The 23,375-nt window shown below is 42.0% G+C and overlaps 1 protein-coding gene across 2 annotated transcripts; it reads right to left on the reverse strand.

Moving 5' to 3' along the window:
- Positions 1 to 1,173: 1,173 nt before the first annotated feature.
- LOC307036870 (uncharacterized protein) lies at positions 1,174 to 22,332 on the reverse strand. Of its 2 annotated transcripts, XM_079677482.1 has the most exons (5): positions 21,271 to 22,332; positions 20,941 to 21,040; positions 13,630 to 13,722; positions 2,257 to 2,336; positions 1,174 to 1,716 (listed from the first exon to the last, which is right to left on the reverse strand). In XM_079677482.1, the coding sequence occupies exons 1-4, from the start codon at positions 21,708 to 21,710 to the stop codon at positions 2,325 to 2,327; spliced, it is 645 nt and encodes a 214-aa protein (XP_079533608.1). In that variant the 5' UTR covers positions 21,711 to 22,332; the 3' UTR covers positions 1,174 to 1,716; positions 2,257 to 2,324. The 2 variants fall into 2 exon arrangements, with proteins under 2 accessions (XP_079533608.1, XP_079533609.1); XM_079677483.1 differs by lacking the exon at positions 13,630 to 13,722.
- Positions 22,333 to 23,375: the final 1,043 nt, after the last annotated feature.

Raw genomic sequence — 23,375 nt, forward strand, 5'->3', positions numbered from 1 at the left:
CATGAACGTTAGTTGGTGCTCCAGTATAATCGGTACCCCTGAAACTCATCCAGTGAGAAACGTTCCACGGTGCAAAAATAAGTGCGATTAAAATGCGTTAATTTTTTTAACGCGTTAATTTTTGTGTAATTAATTCATCTTAATTAACGCGTTAAAGTCCCGGCCCTAAGAAAAATACATATTTTTTAAATATATTTTCCATTACAACTGCAACTTGGTTATTACAACCTCTCAAATCAGTCATTACAACTTGACGAATCTGCTCTGTGGCAGTATAAATCGACGAATCTGCGGTCTTGACTTTTGCTACACTTCTTGCGATAAATGTGTCGCAAAAGTAATTTTCACCTGTAGATCAGCCGTAGATGTGGGGGGAGGGAGGGGGGTTGGAGCGAAGGGGCGGAGCTATCAGAACGACGAGGCTTGACTGCGGGGCTAACGGTTCGTGTCGCTACCAGTCCGCTGACATGGCGCGTCAATCAACGGTAAGTTTTGCCCATTACTTGCCCAGTATTACTTTGAATATTATTATTGTGATTGAGGATAAAATCCGCTTTGAAGACCACCGTTTTATATCGTGCAGTTTAGCGGCAAAATAACGTCAGTTAGCCATCTAACGCTAGCTTTGTTGAGTTTATGCTAGCTAAACAAGTAGTGGTTGTAGTCTACACCAGTAATTAATATATTATAGCCTACTGCTTTGGCACTAACGGTTGATAACCGTTTTTGAAAGTAAAACCAATTGAACTGAACTGAAATAAGGACACGTTTTATAATTGTCTTGGGCTCCTGCTGAGTTTTTAAAGCCTTTGTAAATTATCCATGCTATTTTCTATTTAGAACGAAGACTTCAGAATCTTAAAATCCCTTGACGTTTGTATGCAATTGTGCTAAATTCAACTCTGGAATCAAGCAAATATTAATATGTTTGCATGACATTAGTTATTTATATTTTGCCATCACTTAATTATATGTTTAATACATTTAAGTCAAGCTAGGTACATGTGATGTTAGCTAGTTAGTACTCTTACCTGTGAGGCCTCCTCCAAACAGCATAATAACCAGACTGTATCATTAAAACTAAGTACCAGTTCTAGATCCTTGACTTTAGACAAACAATTCAAGAGACAACATGTATTCAAAGACCAATCTTTATTTGAAGGTGCCTCTTAACCTGATATATTAGTTATACAGTAATAGTATTGACAATCAACATTTTTGATTAACTTTTGGTTCACATTTCAATAAATTGTATTTGCACTCCTTTCGTCCATTATTCTTACTGAAAATGTTAGATTACACATTCACATCTGACTGTAGATTGGCCCCATTTATTTGTGACATTGAAAACTCTGCGGTACAAGGCACAAGTGTTGTGAAGCTCATAAAGTGAGGCAAATAGAAATAATCAGCTGATGGAGTGAAGATGTGGAAATAGATGCATCCCATCAGCTGACTATGTTTTTCGCCACACTTTATAAGCCTGACTATAACCACCCCTTCTCTGAGGTGCAGACAGCGTCACAAACAAATGATGGTCCTGATAGATTAAAAAAATATTCGGTGTGCAGATCTTTGTTTTCACAATAAAAGTAGTTTCTTAGTGAATGTCCTGTACTGGTCTTAAAATCTCATAAAATCAGCTTTTAATTTTCCTCTTGGATGTTCTTCTTGACCCTCAGAGAAAGAGGAGATGTCTTTCAGGCATGTCCTTTCCTAACAAAAATGACAGGAAACATAAAACATATTATTGCAGAACAAGTGTGTTATTTATGAAAGCGGTGTCTTTAATGTTTTTTTTTTATTTCAACAGTGAGCTACAAAGACAATCAGATTATCAATGAAAAGTATGATGTTCATCAACCTTGAAATATATGTTATTATCAAAATAATATTTAACTGTTACAAAACGTAGTGCAACTGTAGAAGCTTGCTCTGTTGTCTCACTGAAAGAATAACTTTTACCACGTTTTTACAGACAATATTGAGAGATAAATAGTAGCAGTTCTCACTATGTGTTAAATATCTTTGCCTTCAATACATTAAATTAGAAAGCTGACAAAATCATATTGCTTGTTAACATCTAAATGTAACTTTTTGCATGGAAAAAACCCTCAACTTCACTGATGTGTAGGTAATCTAGTATTTAGTATTGTTTAATGGAACGTATATTAGTTTATTAAAGTCAATACTTCATTCATTTAAACCAATATCTTTCTTGATTCTTTGTACAGTATGAACAAATAGTATTTGTACCTGTGCTGAAGTTCACTGCTGTGAGGAGTCCAGTTCTGTCTCTCACTCTCTGGTCCAGCCTGTCTGCATCACCTGGACACCTTAAACAAACAGATATATATGTAAAATACCATGTGTACAAACAATATAACTGATTCTCTTCTGTTGAACATGTTGGATTGTGTATTGTCCGAGTCAGTGTCCTTTTTATTTGACCGTAACTTTGGAAGTTGTGTTACCAATGCTTACTTTTTATTTGATACCCATTTGGTAATGCAATTAATAAAAACAACAAGGTTTGGGTTTGTTATTCAGATGACTGTGATGTTAACGTGTAAGCTCAATAATGAACTCCAGCTCAACCAACCATATTGTAATATCTGAGTAATCATCTTGAAATATGACATTAATAATTGGAATATACACACATCTTATTGTGAGGTTGATTTCGTATACACTACTTTGACGTGAGCTAAAAAGAAAATAGCATGGATCATTTAAAAAGGCTTTAAAAACACCACCGCTAGTGCCAAAGCAATAGGCTATAATATATTAATTACTGCTGTCGACTACAACCACTACTTGTTTAGCTAGCATAAACTCAACAAAGCTAGCGTTAGCTGGCTAACTGACGTTATTTTGCCGCTAAACTGCACGATATAAAACGGTGGTCTTCAAAGCGGATGTAATCCTTAATCACAATAATAATATTCAAAGTAATACTGGGCAAGTAATGGGCAAAATGTACCGTTGATTGACGCGCCATGTCAGCGGACTGTTAGCGACACGAACCAACGGTACGTCTACACTACAGGCATCAAAAAATGCTTTCAACGCTTCGCCCATTCACTTGAATGGGGTGACGTAGAAGATTTTTAATCTTCGCCGAACTGCATTGTGGGGAGCATGGCATGGCTTTGCAAGCATCACGAGCATCTATCGGCATCAAAAGTTGAACAATGTTCAACTTTTGAGGCTCGATGCTTGGCATCAGCCAATCAAATTCCGTTTATGCAAATCCCGCCAGTGCAAGCGCAGCCAATCAAACCGCGTGCAAGCTGGGAGAGCCAGACCACAGTTCATTTCCTCATATTCCAAACGAGATATTACGGTAGCAAATCACCCGGTTCTTTACGACCGGAACTATTTACCGGGATACAAACCAGAGGAACCAGGCATGGAGGGAGGTGGCAGAGACAGTGGGTGAAACTGATAGTTTTTTCGCCTGTTTGGAGAGTTTATATCCAGTTTACTTCGTTTTAACATTGCTATTGCTTTGTATGTCGGGGGCGGGAGATTCATGTGATTGGTTGCCCGCAAAAAATCGCCAAGCTTCAGACCCGCCCAGCTTCAAGATTTTTTCATGCCTGTAGTGTAGACGGGCCGTTACTGACCCGAGCCTCGTCGATCTGATGGCTCCGCCCCTTCGCTCCGCCCCTTCGCTCCAACCATCCTCCCTCCCCCCACATCTACAGCTGATCTACAGGTGAAAATTACTTTTGCAACACATTTATCGCAAGAAATGTAGCAAAAGTCATGACCGCAGATTCGTCGATTTATACTGCCACAGAGCAGATTCTTCAAGTTGTAATGACTGATTTGAGAGGTTGTAATAACCAAGTTGCAGTTGTAGTGGAAAATATATTTAAAAAATATGTATTCTTCTGCAAGTGAATATTTCATCACTAAGTTCATTTTTTTTCTACAAGCTACAAAACTTTTTTTTCTTGTTCTGTGACTTCAAATTTGGTTCACAGTTACGTGGATATTTTATACAAGTGTACATTTGGTTCACAGTTTCGTGGATATTTTATACAAGTTTAAATGTATGCACACAAGCTCAGATTTTTTTCTGCAAGTGCTCACATCAGGTTTTACACGCTCTCGCATTTTGCACCATATCTACCTTCATAGCTGTCATCATGAGGCGTGTACACGCTCAGTGGATGAGTGGAGGTGTGTGCAGTGCTGTCCACATGAGGCGTTATAACGGCGCTCATGGGTTATTATGACCGTGTGTAGGAGTCGTATCTCGGAGGGAGGAATGCCGCAAGCTCTGCAGGTTATTAACCGATAGGGAGCCCTGCTGTCTACTTAATCAACAGATTAGTGGCAGCCGGCTTAATTACCGGCTGTGCTTCCTCGGAGGCTCTCGCGGAGCAGACCAGGAGCGGGGGAGCCTCACTCCCCTTTGACTCGCCACCGGGAGACCCTGTCTCTGGGGTGGCGGGGGAGCGGACGTGGGACGGAGCCCCTGCAGCCGCCGAAGGGCGAGTCTGACGCCGAGGCGGTTGCTGTGGGCGTCTCTCCGCTTGCGGCCTCCTGTGGCCGGCGTGGACGCCGCGACTGCTACGGGCGTTGGTGCCGCTGTGGGCGCTCAGCAGGCTGGAGCCAGCTGACATGCTGGCGAATGCCGTCCGCCTGTTCCGCGGCCGTCTTCATGAACTACACCATGGCGTGGAACTGGGGTCCTAACAGCCCGTACGGGCTGATTGGAGCGTCCAGTAGCACTTTTCTGGCCGTCTCCGTAACAGACGCCTGCTGCAGGTGGCGCTGGATCTGTGTCACCCACACGGAAATCCTCGCCTGGGAGACAGCGACGGACGCGCACAGAGTGAGCGCCATGCTGGCCGCCTTGCTGACTTCCTCTGCCTCGGTGGTGGACCGCTCTACCAGTGTCACTACTGAGTTGAAGAGCAGCGCGATGATATTCGCCGCCGCCTGAAAGGCACACTGGTGCACCCGGTCGGCCTGGCGGGCGACATACTCTCTGTGGGAGCTCAACGTAGGGCGCCGTCCTGTGGCGACGGAGAAGGGGACCGCATGCTCGGCCGCCAAACCAGCCCCCTGCTCCGACTCTGTCTCCCCCGTCCGGGGGAGAGGAGGGAGGGGAGAACCGCACGGTGAACCATGGAGAGAGACGGGGTAGGAGTCGTCCGACTCCTGCCCGGCACTCGGCTCCAGGGACATGCTGCCGTCCACGTGCTCCTGGACGGGCCAATCGTACTCGTCGGCCGCAGCAGCTAGAGCGTCCGTTCTTCGCTTCCTGTCGGCTGATGGGAGACGGGCACAATGTGAGCAAGCAACCTGCTGGCTGAGAGCCGCGTCTGCGTGCTCTGGCCCCAGGCAGGATTCGCACATTGCGTGCTGGTCATAGCTCATGATATATCCTGAGCCACATGAGGGACCATTTCGGACGCAGTTGTTGCTCATGATGTTTAATGGTTCTGTGCTTCAGTAACTGCCGAGGTTTGCTGAAGAAAAGAGGGAGCAGATTGCCGGGCCTCCTTCCTATTTATACCGGAAGGAGGCCCGAGGGCGGGGCCCACCTTGCGGGTGGGCGTGGACTACAAGTGTTTCAGTGCTGCGCGGGTGCGCAGGGGGATTACCCAATAGCGATAGCCTTAGAGGGCTGCGCCATTTACTCATAGAAACTGGGGTTACAGTAGATAACCTCAGTTCTGCCCGCTCTGTATTAATGTCATTTGGATTTTCCTGTCATGTTGACAGGTTATCACCATGTAGGCGTTGATAAAAGCTCATTCTAATGTTGTGTTATGTGTGTATGAAGGTACCAAATAAAGTTTTGCATTGCCTATCCTGCTATTTGTGTTTATTCTTTTAATCACACAGCGATAAGAAACAATAAAAATGTGCCTATAACTGTCAGTTGCAGCCCTAGTATTAGTATTTTATCATGTATTATTATAGGTTATACTCAGTGCTTAATTTGTAAAGTGGGAGGTGCCGGAACGCAGAGGGGGGGTGGATCCGGCGGCTCAGTACGGGGGTTAGAGGTAAGGGAACAAACAAAAAAATACACTTACAGACGATGTTTCTACATCAGGTCAATTTTTATTTTTGTAGCCTGTTAGCCTTCAGATTACAGAACGATGTAACACTGCACCAAATGAGTGCGGAATGTAAAAAATATATATACTGCAACATTTTAACAAGCAGCAATTATATCTGTCCGTTAAATTAACGGGAGAAACAAAACAACGTAACACTGCACCAAATGAGTGCGGAATGTAAAAAATATATATACTGCAACATTTTAACAAGCAGCAATTATATCTGTCCGTTAAATTAACGGGAGAAACAAAACAACAGGTGGGAAAATTACGATTTCCACGAAGTTACGATTTCAATATAGATTTGCAGACATATTAAACCATAGACCACCCAATAATCAAACACAGCATGGACAAATATATTCCTACCATCATTTGTCCAAAACGGCCCATACAGCAGCCATAGAGCCCCCGGCCTCCATGTTCCTGCTTCTGTCTCTGCACCTTGTGTCCAGTGCAGTTCGATGTCCTTTTGCAATCCATGACCTCACATATGGAACGGGGTTGAACCGGGTAAGTGGCGGGCCGACAAGGCAAAGGAAGAGTAGGAAGGAGATCGTTGAGGGGAGAAGAGACGCCCTGTTTTCTGAACAGATTAGGTTCATCTGGGAAAAGCCCCTCTCACACTCAGCACTTGAGATGGGGATCGTGTTGACCGCAGCCAAGAGGTCTTTCAGTTCATCTGGGATGAATGTCCCATCATTGTCACGGTATTCCCTGAATGCCCTGATGACCCTCCGCGGGCTTTCGATGCAAAACTGCTGGCAGAGCGTCTCAACTTCACTTTCTCCAAACAGCGCGTCTGCGTCACGATCCTGTGGCCAATATTGTGGATAAATCACTTTTAAATCCTCAATTAGCTTGTTGTATCCTGATTGGTCTCCCCCAAGTGATAGCATGCGTTTCTCCAAGTTTCTTGCCAGACTCCCAAAAAACGTCCTCTGGTCCAGGGTTCTGTCAGTGAGCCGACCTGCATGAAGGGGTACTCCCTGAAAGGTGTTTTCCTCGACCCCGCGCTGGCTTAATAGGCTGTGTCGTCCGGGCCGCTCAGACATAGCCTCGAACACCCTGATCTGTCGGCAAATGGCTTTATGAGCCGTTATGATATTGCATTCTCGATTTTGGAGCTCGAGAGATAGCTCTGACAATTCTTGCAGTGCGTCGAACATAAGTCCTAGATTGGAAACAAAGGCATGGGATGAAAGGCGCTTTGCCAAGCCATGGTAGCTTTCCCGAGATGTGCTCCCACGAGCAGAATCCTCCTCTGCGTGTGTAAAATGTGTGTTGAGGGCAGCAAAACTTTTCCACACAGCTTCGACTGTTCTGAGACTGGATGCAACCCACCTGTTGTCTAACACCCGGCCAATTTTTCACAATTGAATGTTCAGACCGTCAGCACACTCTTTGAACTCCAGCCGGTTTTTGTTTGATGTGCTGTAAAGTGTGTAAAACTTATCCATGAAGATCTTGAAATGATTCATAGCCCCCATCTCTTTCATCACATCACCAACTGCAAGCTCAAGTCGATGAGCAGAGCAGTGCCACACCATGATGTTTGGGAAGAGATTTTTGAGTCGAGCTGCCACCCCACTGTGGCGCCCGAGCATCACTGACGCACCGTCACATGTGACACCGACGAGAGTTTTTGAGAGGAAGGCCTCGTCTAACTTGGCGTGCTGTAAGGCATCCAGCAGTTTGCGGGCAATGCCTTCTGCACCAAAATCACACAACTCCACGAGCTCAAAGAAAATGTTCTCGGGTGAATCCATCTCTGGCAACTGCACTCGTAAATACACGATTAATGCGCTCTTTTTATTCAACCCTGTGGCCTCGTCCAGCATGAGTCCGATTTTTGGAGCGCAAGTGACAATCCTTTCAAGCAGTTTTTTTTTCATGTCAGTTGCAATGTGCTGTTGTATATGAGAACATGCGACGTTTGAGTGGAGAATCCTCCCCATTTCCACACCATTCATTTCCTGACAGTCTATCTCATGTTTAAATCCATAAAATGGCCTATGACGCTTGGCCTCCTTGTAAGCTGTGCGAAAGATTCTGGCAGTCGTTTGCACCTGGTCATTTTGGGCATTGACTACTGTGTTAACAAATACATTTGCCTTTGCCTTATCCAAAATAGTTGATGCCATTGCGTGTGCTTTGGTATTCCCATGCTCAAAAACCTTTTTCCTTAAGGCTCTTTGCTTTTTTTTTTTTTTTAATCGGGCGCAGATGATGTCACCGAGCCCGAGATCCATTCTTTTGCAAGTTTCACACCTGCAGTTTTTTCCGGACCCAGTGATCCCACTTGTTTGCAAATGGCACAGCCCAGTCCAGTGGTTTTCCATTGTCAGCCATGGATAACTTTTTTTTTTCTGTGTAAACTGGGCATCTGTCCAGATTTGCCCATCGTGAGTGTCCCTGACAATACCTGCTTCATCGCCATCACTATCTCTCGCAGATTCCAAGTTCACATCATCCGTCTCGTCCCCTTCATCTCCTTCCCCGTGGGGGTCGCTAATATCCCCTCTAACGACAGGTGCATTAGCAGCATCGATGGTAGGCTGCATACTACTGCTCTGTCCACCGTGGTCTTCACACTCATGATTTTCGGAAACTATTTTTGATCGTTTTGGATCTGACTGCTGGTCACTGACTTTGAAAAAGTTAAGTAAAGTTTGTTGTCTTTTTGACATTGTAGACACGAAGCTAACTGTTATGTATTCAACCATGTGTCACACCTCTAGTCTCCCCCCCTCCCCCCCTCTCCCGCTAAAAACCTTAAAAATGTAAACGCATCAAAAAGGCAAACACAAGATTTTTGAGGAACTTCAATGGGGAATAAACACTAACAAGACATATAACAACATTGAACACCGAACAAACAGTAGTTTTTTTTTTTGGGCGTTTTTTTTTTTCATAGTGACACGGGAGGTGGCGGATCCAATAAAAAAGGTTCCGGATCCAATTTCAGAGGTGCCGGAACATGTTCCGGCGTGTTCCGGCTCAAATTAAGCCCTGGTTATACTACGTCATCGAGTGCCTCCAAAGGACCGTTCCAATCTCCAGCATACTTGGAATTCCACCGAGGCCACGTCCTTGGTTTGGGGGTAATTTCGAGGCTGCACATGGGTAGACTTCGCGTCCTTCAAATCCCCACAATGCTTTGCGCACGGACCAATTTCAAAAACCCTTGCGGAGAATGGCTGACCGACGCAGCGCAGCACATATTTAAATGAGTATGTAGTGGCGTAGAACATGTGTTGGTAAATATGTTACTTTGTTGAATTTGTTATCACCAAAAATGTGTTCCGTGAAAGTAAAGCAAGTTCATAATTAGATAGACATTGGAAGTATGCGACTACCAAGCCAGTATCCTCACGATTGAGAAACGGCCACAGACAGGAAACCAAAGACAGACAAGACAAAACACAACACAGACAGATCGTGGCAACTTCAGTTAAATACTTGTATGTGTGTAGATTAGAAAGAGGTAAGATAAAGGATCTGCAGTATTTTATGAAGTATTCATCTTATAAAGGTCAGTTTTATACAAGTAGAAGTGTGTATTTATATGGTAGTAGGCTGTCAGTAATGGCTACGCCTCTCTATTTGGACTGGTAAATCTCTGCAGACTGGCAACTTCAAAAGTTGCTCTCGGTTAAAAAAAGGTTGGGCACCCCTGCTTTATAACCTCCTTAAGCTTAGGAACGACTGTACCTCCCTTTACGAAAGGAGAGGAGAAAATGCTGCCCCACAATGCCTTGCAGCCGCAGCATTTGCCGTCACACAACAGTCGGCCGTTCACGGAAAGAACCGATTATGACCGAGGAATTATATCATGAAAGTTACGGTGCTTATTAAGCATTTTAAAACGTATGTAGTAAGTTGCTTAAGTGCTTTGTTTTGAACGTTCATCAGTATTATAATCAAAAAGAGAAATATGAACGTTGCTTTTTACTGAAATGATCAAATAAAGTCAACATTTCACAGTCTTTACTGAGCTGTGTGGGGGTTGTTCAACTTTTAAAAGATGTTTGAATCAGTGGCGGCCGGCCCATAGGGGCGCTAGGGGCGACGCCCCACCTCTTCCCACATTACAAATTAAAATTAAAAAAATTTAAATTATTATTATTTTTTTTTTTAAAATATATATATTTTTAAATATATATTTTTAATTTGAATTTTTAATGAACAAGGTAAATATTATATAATTGGCATCAGTAAAATGTATAATCTACAGTAAAATCTCGTTTAAAATGGTGTTACGATGTCTAAAGTTACTGATAAGTCACATGTTTCCTGCCTGGCCTTGCCCGTGTATCATTACCCTCTCTCGTCTGGGCGCTAAGAGAGGAGCCCTCAACCAGTGCAGCAGCAGCCACTAGCAGCTTACTGTTGCTATCTGTAAGCTATGGCTCCGAAACATAATTTCAGCCAATCAGCGTCGTCAAATCTGATGATCACCGGGCGCCAATGTCAGCGCCCGGTGCAGGGTTATGGCTAGAAAGGATCCGTCTTGTGTAAAACTCTCGCGAGAGTTTGCGAGTCACGTGGCTGAATGTTTACGTTTGACAGGCAGCCTTTCAGTTACAATCGTTAACATCAGTGGGCCACAGCAAATGATGGTGAGAAGCTAAACTATCTATTAATTATGCCAATTAGAGGGAGTGTGATTGTAACTGTGTGTGTGATTAGCTGGATGCAAAGAGGTAAACACTGTCTTTTGTTTCCCATGCTTGCTCTTCAAACAGCCGGGGACAGATACTATGTGCCCGTGCTAAATACACACACACACACACACACACACACACACACACACACACACACACACACACACACACACACACACACACACACACACACACACACACACACACACACACACACACACACACACACACACACACACACACACACACACACACACACACACACACACACACACACACACACACACACACACACACACACACACACACACACACACACACACACACACACACACACACACACACACACACACACACACACACACACACACACACGTAGTTGAGTTTTGACAGCATCCATCAAACTAGATGTGTTGCCTTAATGATCTGTTTTCTAATATTTCTGTGTTTCTGAACCACGTCTGTGTCTGCATATAATGTTCGTATTTAGTCTCCTCAGGGTTCCCGCGGGGTCTTAAAAAGTCTTACATTTGATAATCTGAATGTAAGGCCTTAAAAAGGTCTTAAATATGACCAAAAAAATAAGAAAGGTCTTAAATATGATTTAGAAGGTCTTAAAAATGATCGGATTTGAAAGGTACTTCTGTGTTGCGATAGCGTCTAAATGTGTTTTGGGGGAAATGTCCAGGCTGCAAAGTAACCAGTACGGTGATAGCCTTTCAGTTCCACCCAACAATTTGTATTGAATTAAATCAACATGGAACCAGTAATCACTAACTTTGTTTACCCCGGCCCCTTATTGGAGAACACCCAGCTAGTAACATAGCAACCAAGCTTCAGTTTACGGCAGTGAGAAACTCATGTATCTTCGAATCTACTTACAAATTAATATGGGGAAGTGTCAGTTCAACCGTATTTGGTTGGAAAACATCTAATTTAGTGCTTGGTTGAAACCAGTGGAGGGGAACGTGTTTGAAGCCCGCCGCACCATTTGCAAAATAAATAAGCGTTTGTTTTGCTAGTGCAGTGTTAGCTAGTGGAGCGATAGCTAGTGCAGCAGCTCCCGCAACAACACCGGGGGACCTCCGGGCGACGTTTGGGTCTACGTCAACCCTAAAAGCGGAGGCGCTGTAGACGCTAAATACCGTAGCTAAACACCAATCATACAACAGCAACGATGAAATAGTGTAGCCAATTTAATTTAAGGGTTAATTCCTCAAAATGTTCCCCGTGTGGTTTATTCACCATTACAATAGCCCCACCTAAAATCATTTCCACCAGCCGCCACTGGTTTGAATGTATACACAGTGATAGATGTTAAAGACTAACGTTTATAATAAAAACATTTGTATTTATTTTCAGATCTTTTCATAGTTCATACAATCATATGTATTGGGATCATTTGTATTAATGTGGACCGGATCGAGGGAGAGGGTGACTGTTACGTGCCAGGCAGGCTGTACTTGTCTGGTTTTCCTTCCCTCCTGTGTTTCTCTCTTCTCACTGCCCTTTCTCATTTCGTCAAATCCCCCTCCTCGACTCCTCTGTCCTCCGGTAGTGACCCGGAAATGAATTTCAGCGCGCCATGTTTGTCTTCTGCACAGCTAATCAGCAGCTGATCGGTATCTGCCTGTGCACCTGAGTCTGATGGCTGATTGGATCCTCTCACCCTCAGCTGGCCTATCAGCAGCCAGGGCCGACCATAAAGGAGGCACTAAGGAAGTCTTCTCTCTCTCTCACCCTGTGCCTGTTACTGATGAGGAGCCTGCAATTGACTGCCTTGAGTAGAAAGTCATTCTACTTATATTGTTCTGACCTTTGTTAATGTGTGTGTGTTGAGAGGTGGGGGAGTTAGGTAAGTCTGGGGTACCCTGTACATTTCTCATCACGTAGGTAACTATTGTTAAGACACACTAGGTTAGCGGATTGTTGCCACCCCTGTATTCTGTTTTTTCCAGCTCTGAGTAGTTTAGTTAGTGAAGGTTTTTGTTTGAGTTTTGGTTTCAAAGGGTAGATGTAGACATAGGCTTGGTTTTGTTATGCTTGTTTCTTTTGTTTGGCAAAATCTCGTTTGACTCCTCCTCCTCCTCCTCCTCCTCCTCCTCCTCCTCCTCCTCCTCCTCCTCCTCCTCCTCCTCCTCACACAAAGAGTATTTCTGTTTAATTTCTGTTCAGTTAGGTTTACAAGGAATAAACCTTTTGTCAACCTTTACTCTGACTCCCTCATGGTTGTTGTGTGTTATTGTCTCCAGGTCCCCTAGACCTTAGTGGGGACGTAACAGTGACAAGCATAAGTTTCACTTTCCTTTTTTATTTCAATTTCAACTTTGGTCATGAAGAATATGTTTCTCTGTTGTCCACGTTAGTAGTATTATTCATCCCGCTTCCATCACATTAGTATCCATAGAAAGTGACAGGTGCTGCTAATGAGCTAAGTCCCGCCTCCCCTTTGTTCGAGGTGTGAGATCTCAAGTAGGTGTGATATCCCAAGTAGGTGTGAGATCCGTCGATAGGAAGGGGGTGATGTGTATTCACAGGTGTGAAAAGCCCCCACTGTTGCGCCTTATGGTGTATAATAAAAAATAAAAAAATCACATTAGTATGCATAAAAAGTGACAGGTGGGCCCGCCCCCAAGTCTATTAAAACAAAATGCCGCTTCCATCACATTAGTACGCATAAAAGTGACAGAAGGGCCCGCCCCAATTATGTGACGACAGAAGACCGAAGGGGTGGAGTGAGATAAAAAAAAAAGAACCACGTGCAGATAAAAAGCCAGTCATTTCCAATCATCAAGTCATCTTTCCAAAAAGAAAAAATGGCCAAGAGACGCCTCGATATGGGTTTAATCAGCGAGACGCCCGTGACAACTTACCGCCATCCGTCCGGAGAGCCAATCAAGAAACGGATGCAGTATCTGTGCCGGGTTCAAACACCTCCGGTCGAAGATCTTGAAGAGAAACGGCTTCTGGAAAATGAACATGTTTGGGGATACGTATTCAACTATATGGCGAATGAACTGCATTTCTACAATCTGAAGAATGGAGAAACGTATGGACCCCACAGTGTTAAAGCAACGTTGACCTGAACAGATTGGGCTGTATTAACTCTGGTGTCTTCCAGAGATCTCCACGCAACCATTGTATCGGAAGAAGTAGTGCATCAAGAAAACACTGTGGAACCAGCGGTGTACAAGATATGTGCAACAAAAAGCAAAGAAACGCAAACAAAAAGCGAGATCAAAGAAGAGTTTTCACCGTTACCCCTCAATGTGGAGGAAGAAGAAGGAAATATCCCCCCGCCGCCAGAAGTGAAAAGAGTCCTGACAAGCACCGTCTGGGAAACTAAAAGCGGACCATCTGGGCGATGGTATTACCGCGCAAGCCGTTTGCTGACGCAGGGGGGAGGGGTTCTCTCTAAAACACAGTGTCCTGCCATCTCTCTCTGTTTCCGCTGAGGTGTAAAATATACAAAATAACGTTTTATATACTTACTCTCTAGTTAAAAGGTGATAAAGTTTGTAGCGTAAGCCAGCCATCAGTGTTCTAGTTTTAAGGATCGAAGGATCCAATGTATTTTTTAAATGGAGCAGAAATAGAACTAGTCTCCCAGTGCAAGTATCTTGAACAGAGAGTGTCATATTGGACTCGCACTTGACTTTTTAAGAAACATATCCAGAAACTATCCAATACCATTAAATTCAACTTGCAACATTTTAAACAATTTAGACCTTTTTCTGAACTGTCAATGCTGCAAAGTCATACCCCCACTGTATGATTCTATCCCACATTGAATACTGTTTTACAAACTGGTCGTTTGCTTGTGCCACACACCTGAAAGCCATAGAACAGCTGTTCAAGAGAGCTATCCAGGTGTTTGACAGAAAGCCACAGTCATACCACCACTGTACCATCCTTGAATATGCTGCTCATGCTCTTTCTGCATATCATGTATTTATTTTTGCTGTATGTATATATATAAATGTCATGTTCGTATATGCTGTATATGACGGGACTATAGATGGAAATGAGCTCAGAGCTCAAATCCGGCTCATTTACACTTGTAAGCATTATATTTGTTTTAAAGTGTTCATCAATGTGCACTATGGTAGCCCTGAAGAAAATTAAACATTAAAATAGGTTATCGATGTCCCCATTCCCAGTTTGTTTTGGGAATAATTGCGATGTTTACTATGTTTTGGTAGCTCTTAGCAAAACAGAATTTTTGTAAAAGACTGCGACTCTAAAAGGCAAGTTTGTGATTTTAACACTGTTTCGATGAAACAATACATTATAACGACTTTTTGCCATATTTTTAACACAATCTTTTTTTTTTGGGTTGTAGGGCTTCAAGATATTTTGCATGTCATGCATAAACACGGTGTCATCTTTTCCTTGAAACTGACGTGCTGCCCCGTTTTACAAAACAAGTTATTTTTCTGCTTCTTCATCCTCTGAATTTTTCTCCCCCGTCCCTCTTCCTTCAGCCAGCACAACAAGAATCAAGGTGGATCTGTGAAATGAAACACCTCTTCCCAAAGTGTGACTTCCCTATTGAGAGCATGCGTATAGGGCAGTAGGGTCTAAACCAGGGGTCACCAACCTTTTTTAGGATGAGGGCTACTTTCAAAAAATAAAGCAAGTCGGGGGCTACTTTTACTCCTCTTTTTTTTGTTTTTTGCAGTGTATGTATTTTATATTTATATATTATATGCTTACCTTTAACCTTTGTGTGCTGTTTGGGTCTGTGGGACCCGTTTTCAGTGTTTACTAAAAGAAAATGTATGCAATTTAATAATTTTAACCTGCTTTATTTGGGGGTGGACCTCACATCCTCTAGGGGGGGCCTCACATCCTCCAGGGGGGATCTCACATCTTCTAGGGGGGTCCTCGCCTCCTCTAAAAGATTTTTTTTTTAAATGTTGAAGTGAAATACACCAATCTGCTGCACTTTGAGTACAAAATGAATTTATGGATACAGCTCTCAACACTCATATGAAAGGGAGCTGTATACTTTTCAATCCTCCAATCATCTTTAGAATATGATCACAACCAATAACAAATCATTTAAACTGGTTTATTCTTATCTTATGTTACCTAATTAGCATTCTTTCTTTTTATTTATGCATATTTTACTAATCACTCCCCTTTTAAACAGTTTTTTGTACTTTCCTATAGTACACACTGGAATAACTTCTTACTTTATCTATATTAAATAGATAAAAGTTCTCTCTCTCACTCTCACACTCACACACACACACACACACACACACACACACACACACACACACACACACACACACACACACACACACACACACACACACACACACACACACACACACACACACACACACACACACACACACACACACACACACACACACACACACACACACACACACACACACACACACACACACACACACACACACACACACACACACACACACACACACACACACACACACACAGAGGCTGTGTGCTCCTCCTTGGCGATGACGGGTTGCGTTAAAAAATAATAATAAACATATTTGTAAAGTGGGAGGAAACAAACGGGATTTCGAAAAGTGCGGGGGACATGTCCCCCCGGTCCCCAGTGGAGATTACGCCATGCCTGTGTGTGCGTCAAGTGGAATAAATATATATGCAAGTTACAACACACACAGAGTAAAACTCTGCCCCTCATGTGTTGGCTGGCATCATAGGCTGTTCAATGGGGCTGATGTGTTGTGTAGATTCTGCCAGAAGGAAAATCAGCGGAGAGGTGCCACATTGCTTTTCTTCCCGACTGCAACGCTGGTCCCGCAAATCAAGCAAAACGTGATTGGTCGATATTCATTGTGGGGGTGGGGGAGGAGGGGTGTTAGATAGATATAGAGTTGTAGTAAGTAGATAGAGTTCGCTATGATTTAGGTTTCGTTTATGCATAGAGTAGATTATTTTAATTACATTTGCTTTTTTGTTTTGGATTTGCTTGGCGAGCTATTTTTAGAACATGCCCGGCGGGCGACTCACGTTGCCCCTGCGGGCGATTGAGTGCCCGCGGGTACCGCGTTGGCTACCCCTGGTCTAAACCAATTGGCCAGATATACTAACATGCAGAACGTACGGTATGTTTGAAGACTAACCATTTATCCAGTTCAAGGTGTCTTTAAGATGTGACATTGCGCTCTGAATATCCCCCGTAAAATCGTGATAAACTATTACTTATTCTTAAATTTGACCTCTTGCTGCTTGGTTGAAAATGATAGATGAAAAAATAACTTTAAAAAAAAAGACTCAAACAGCGAGGGACATTATACTGGTGAAAAAACTCTCAACGACGATGTTCAGTAAACGATCAATCAAAATCGAAGGATCCAATGTATTTTTAAATGGAGCAGAAATATAACTAGTCTCCCAGTGCAAGTATCTTGAACAGGGAGTGTCATAATGTAACTCGCACTTGACTTTTTAAGAAACATATCCAGAAAGTATCCAATACCATTAAATTCAACTTGCAACATTTTAAACAAATTAGACAAATTAGACCTTTTCTTAACTGGAATCTTCATTTTCCGAAACATTCTGTAACATTACCGAAGAAATGAAACAAACATCAAAAGTGTATCATGTGCTCTCATTGTATGCTCTGTTTGTAGATGTAATGCATTTTTGTGTCAAAAACAGCATACACATGAACATTTTTGACTGAAGTGAAAAAACTCCATCATGATATTTCCAGTAATCTGGGGAATTCTAAGCTGGAGACGGTCCTGGGGATGTTACAATCAGTATAACTATTGATTTTGTGTGTGAAAATGTTTAAATGTAAAAATAGGAAATTTTTCTTTTTAAATAAAAAAAATGTTTTTTAAATTTGAAAAACTGTTGTCTTCATTATAGCAAGGGGAGCGTGTCTGATACATGTGTATTACAGTCCTTCACATGCACTGTTGTCTTCATTATAACAAGGGGAGGGTAGCAGTGAAGATGTATGATACATGTGTATTAAAACGTGCGTATTATACCCCCACAGAAACACAGAAACATGGAAACACAGAAACACAGAAAACACTGAAACCACTGAAACACTGAAAAAACAAAGAAACACTGAAACACAGACACACAGAAACACCGAAACACAGAGACACATAACTACAGAAACACAGAACCACAGAGACACAGAAACTGTGTTTCAGTGTTTCTGGGTTTCTTCAGTGTTTCAGTGTTTTCAGTGTTTTCAGTGTTTTCTGTGTTTCTGTGTTTCCATGTTTCTCTGTTTCTGTGGGGGTATAATACGCACGTTTTAATACACATGTATCATACATCTTCACTGTTACCCTCCCCTTGTTATAATGAAGACAACAGTGCATGTGAAGGACTGTAATACACATGTATCAGACACGCTCCCCTTGCTATAATGAAGACAACAGTTTTTAAAATGTAAAAAACATTTTTTTTTATTTAAAAAGAAAAATGTCCTATTTACATTTAAACATTTTCACACACAAAATCAATAGTTATACTGATTGTAACATCCCCAGGACCGTCTCCAGCTTAGAATTCCCCAGATTACTGGAAATATCATGATGGAGTTTTTTCACTTCAGTCAAAATATTCATGTGTATGCTGTTTTTGACACAAAGATGCATTACATCTACAAACAGAGCATACAATGAGAGCACATGATACACTTTTGATGTTTGTTTCATTTCTTCGGTAATGTTACAGAATGTTTAGGAAAATGCAGATTCCAGGACCACTTTAAATGTTTCGTTTACAATCGTTTCCCAATGACCAGGAATAGTACTGCCAGAACGAACGATATCCAAAATGTCTTCTAGTTTACAAACTTCAGCCATTCTGTTTACACGGGGATCACTATTCACTCTGTTTTCAATCGTCCTCATCACCACACTTATTAAAAGGGTATTGACTACATTCTGATCAATATATACTGAGCGTTTTGCATAGTAGTTTCCCATTTTTATTTTACTTTAAAGAAAAAGTCAATGTATCGAAAAAGAAAAAATCCCTGGCTTCAACCAACCGTAGGTTATTAGTCTTCTTCTTCTCCATCCAACTCGGCATGGATCTTTTCAAGTCTCTCCTTGAGGCGTCTACAATTTTTGAGATTGTGCAGAAAAGCCTCCGAAGCGCCTTGGATCCTCCAATCATCCGTGAAAATTTCTTTATCAATAAGAGTCTGGTCGATCTCAGTAATGAAGTCGGTGAGCCAGAGTCTTTTCATTAATGCGTTGTAATTGTTTCTGAAGAAAAAATCGGGGATGTCATTCAGACAATCGTGTTGCCTCTGGCCGGGGTGACTGACTCGGCATCCGTTGCATATTTCTTCTCTGTACCGATGTATCACCCCCTCCACAATATCAACCAACACTGATTTCACTGTGTCCATAAACAGAGACGTCTTGGGCCAAGGAGCAAAATAAGCAGCAGTAGTACTGCAAGATTCGGGTGTCCAGAATGGTGGTGATGATGGTAGTCCAGGAGTTTGTTCCTGGCTGCAACTCACGGGGGAGACTTGGTTTTTCTCAGATCCATAACTAGTTTTCAAACTGTCGTCTTAGTGGGGGTCCTTAGTTTTAGATGCTTTGCTGAGTGGAGGGAGGGACTTATTGCGTTGAGTGGGGGGAGTTATCTGTAGAATTGAGAGTTTTTTCACCAGTATAATGTCCCTCGCTGTTTGAGTCTTTTTTTTTTTAAAGTTATTTTTCAACTATCATTTTCAACCAAGCAGCAAGAGGTCAAATTTAAGAATAAGTAATAGTTTGTCACCATTTTACGGGAAATAGTCAGAGCACAATGTCACATCTTAAAGACAGCTTGAACTGGATAAATGGTTAGTCTTCAAACATACCGTACGTTCTGCATGTTAGTTTATCTGGCCAATTGGTTGAGACCCTACTGCCGAAGACGCATGCTCTCAATAGGGAAGTCACACTTTGGGAAGAGGTGTTTCATTTCACAGATCCACCTTGATTCTTGTTGTGCTGGCTGAAGGAAGAGGGACGGGGGAGGAAAATTCAGAGGATGAAGAAGCAGAAAAATAACTTGTTTTGTAAAACGGGCAGCACGTCAGTTTGAAGGAAAAGATGACACCGTGTTTATGCATGACATGCAAAATATCTTGAAGCCCTACAACCACAAAAAAAAAAAGGTAAAAGTATATTGTGTTAAAAATATGGCAAAAAGTCGTAATATTGTATAATGTATTGTTTCATCGAAACAGTGTTAAAATCACAAACTTGCCTTTTACAGTCGCAGTCTTTTACAAAAATTCTGTTTTGTTAAGAGCTACCAAAAACATAGTAAACATCGCAATTATTCCCTAAACAAACTGGGAATGGGGACATCGATAACATATTTTAATGTTTAATTTTCTTCAGGGCTACCGTAGTGCACATTGATGAACACTTTAAAACAAAAATAATGCTTACAAGTGTAAATGAGCCGGATTTTAGCTTTGAACTAATTTCCATCTATAGTCCCGTCACATACAGCATATAAGAACATGACATTTATATATATATATACAGCAAAAATAAAATACATGATATGCAGAAAGAGCATGAGCAGCATATTCAAGGATGGTACAGTGGTGGTATGACTGTGGCTTTCTGTCAAACACCTGGATAGCTCTCTTGAACAGCTGTTCTATGGGTTTCAGGTGTGTGGCACAAGCAAACGACCAGTTTGTAAAACAGTATTCAATGTGGGATAGAATCATACAGTGGAGGTATGACTTTGCAGCATTGACAGTTCAGAAAAAGGTCTAATTTGTTTAAAATGTTGCAAGTTGAATTGAATGGTATTGGATAGTTTCCGGATATGTTTCTTAAAAAGTCAAGTGCGAGTCCAATATGACACTCTCTGTTCAAGATACTTGCACTGGGAGACTAGTTTGCTTCTGGAGGCCTAAACCTTTTCTGATCTGTCTTGATCCCCTTTGAAATGTATAGACTGTGGGACACTTTTTGCAGTTTAGGCCTTGTTAAGTGTATACAATTCAGAATGTAATAAGCAATAGGCCTTTCCATTTGGATATTTTAACTAGCCTACCTATTTATTGAATTTACAGAAAATGGGCTTTCTTGTGAAATGTATCATTATTGTGACATGAAATTACCTATATATTATGAAAGGAGCTTTTGGTTATAGAACACGTTCCTATTACTGCTTACCTCTCTAGCCAACAGCTGTTGCTCTTCATGTCCAATTCCCCTCCTCTTTGTGGGCAGCTGCGGCACAGATCCACTGTTTTCACCAGAAGGAATGGAGTCCCTGATCCAAACCACAAGTAACCATGTACAATTACTCATTGTGGCAAGAATTGACAAATTAGGTTTGACTATTTGAAATAGTAGTCAGAGATACACCTTATAAACGTTATATAATATATACATTTCCTGTAAGTATGTATGAGTTGGTCTATTGTGTTCAGCTAAATCACATTTAGGTTTCACAGATTTCCTATAATAAGCACATCTCAGCCATTGTAAATAATGATTTACCTGATTGTTTGTATGCTGCTGGTGAACCTCTTGATGAGTCCTGTGATGTAGACAGAGTCGATGTTCCTCTTCTGCAGTTGGCTAAACAGCATGTCTACATGTGGCATGATCTTGTGGAACAATGTCAGGAAAAAGCTAAAAACTTCATCTTCCATCATTCTCACAAAGCCCCCAGCTTCTCTCACTGTTATGGGATCAAAGTCACCTGAGTCTCTGATTATCTGGAAACACCTCAGGATGTTCTCCTTGTGCTCATACACAGTGTTAACAGCACGACTGTGAAAGTTCCATCTTGTTGTGGAAGGGCCAGGAAGTCTGTGTGCCACCACTTGATCCAGGATCGGAGTTCGCTTAAATGACCTGGAGAAACATGCAGCAAATCCACCAAGGTCTGAAAAAAATGTTCTTATCTTGGGGATGTGGGATGTTGCCTGCTGCATAATGAGGTTCAGCTGATGAGCATAGCAGTGGATGTAGTACTACTGTACACATCCTTCACTTTCCGCTGAACTCCACCTTTAGCTCCCCTCATCACTGCTGCACCGTCATAGGCTTGGGCGATTAGTTTGCCCTGTTGTCCATCGGGGAGGATAGTGCCCAGCCTCTCCATCAGCACGGTGGCAACTGTGTCAGCATTTGCATTCTGAAGAGGGATGAACTCAAAAAAACGCTCCTGGACGTTGTTATGCGGGTCAATGTAGCGTAGCACAAGCACTAACTGGCAGTGGGTGGAAATGTCAGTTGTCTCATCCGCCTGAATAGATAAATAACTGGCATTTTTTACTTCCTCCAGAATGTAGTCTTTACAAACTGATAACATGCAGTCCAAAAGTTCATTTTGCACCGTCTTTGAGGTGCCTTTGAAAACGGTAGCCGTTTTAAGGTGCTCCTCCAACACGCTATCTAACGAGGCCAGAAGATTAACTAAACCCCGAAAAACGCCGGTGTTACAGTACAAGTTGAGTCATGACAACTGGCGACATTCTATTATTTTCGTCATAGGAATCCGGGGCGTGTACATTGAGGACCCATTGTTGACTTACCAGGAAAGAAACATGCCGATCGCCTCGTTTGTCGCTTACGTTCATCTTTTGCTATATCCTCCTCCATAGGATCACTTTGATGCACATTCAGTATTCGTATGTGAGGTTGTGGGGGAGAGGTCGATATCGTGACGCTTACAGGGAGCTATCGAACATTACAAAGTAGGTGACTGTGTAGATGCCTGTTCAAAATATTGCAAACTTGAATAAATCATTTAAATTATATTATTTGTTTCCGACTTTCATTTGTACATCGTTCTTAATGTGATGTATAGTAGCTTTGATAGCTGTCCATACCTTCAGACAGCCTCAAAGTAAAACACAAGTTGTTTATTCACAAACGCTCATCGACATGACTGGATCACTCATGACAAGTTGTGATCAGCTCCGATTAAATTGTGATATCAATTCTGTAGCTATTCTCCAGGGAGCACGTTTTTTTGATGAAATACCTGTATCCCTCTCATCACAACAAGACTCTACACTGTGCAGGAAAAACAATTACATACATGAAAATAAACTTGATGCATGGGAATGAAACACACAAACTATCTTCCGTGGCTATGCTGATATGTCACAGTAACAGTCAACCACATAAAAGTAAGTCCAGCGGGGCACACGTTGAATACATATAAAACATTTGTACATCATTCTTAATGTGATGTATAGTAGCTTTGATAGCCTAAAAGTAAAACACAAGTTGTTTATTCACAGCCCGAAAGCAGCATCGAGATGACTGGATCATCTGCAGTGTTGGGCAAGTTACTTCCAAAATGTAAGACAGTACATTACTTATTAATGTCTTTTTTAAGTAATAGGCTACGTTACATTACAATATTACTGTCTCTGAAATGTAATGACTAACACTACTTTTATATTAGCCTATTTTTGAGTTACTCTACCCAAATAACCTTAAAAGAATGGCTAAGTATTTTAAATGCTAAAATGTAGTTAAGTGCAGCTCATTATACATCCAGTGAAGGACAACGTGGTATAGCATAACAACTGTGTAGGCCATTAAGGCTACTCACAACTTTTATTACACGGCTTAGTTGAATACTC

Source organism: Notothenia rossii, assembly GCF_949606895.1.
Source record: "Notothenia rossii genome assembly, chromosome: 4".
NCBI lineage: Eukaryota > Metazoa > Chordata > Actinopteri > Perciformes > Nototheniidae > Notothenia > Notothenia rossii.

What these genes read in the sequence shown, in the direction of transcription:
- LOC307036870 (XM_079677482.1), bottom strand. Translation starts at nt 21,710, where the DNA reads ATGCAGCAGGCAACATCCCACATCCCCAAGATAAGAACATTTTTTTCA. An exon ending in AGCAGCATACAAACAATCAG is followed by an intron (nt 21,041 to 21,270) that starts GTAAATCATTAT and finishes GGTTTGGATCAG; the next exon opens with GGACTCCATTCCTTCTGGTG. An exon ending in AACAGCTGTTGGCTAGAGAG is followed by an intron (nt 13,723 to 20,940) that starts GTAAGCAGTAAT and finishes TTCATTTTCCAG; the next exon opens with AAGCCGTTTCTCTTCAAGAT.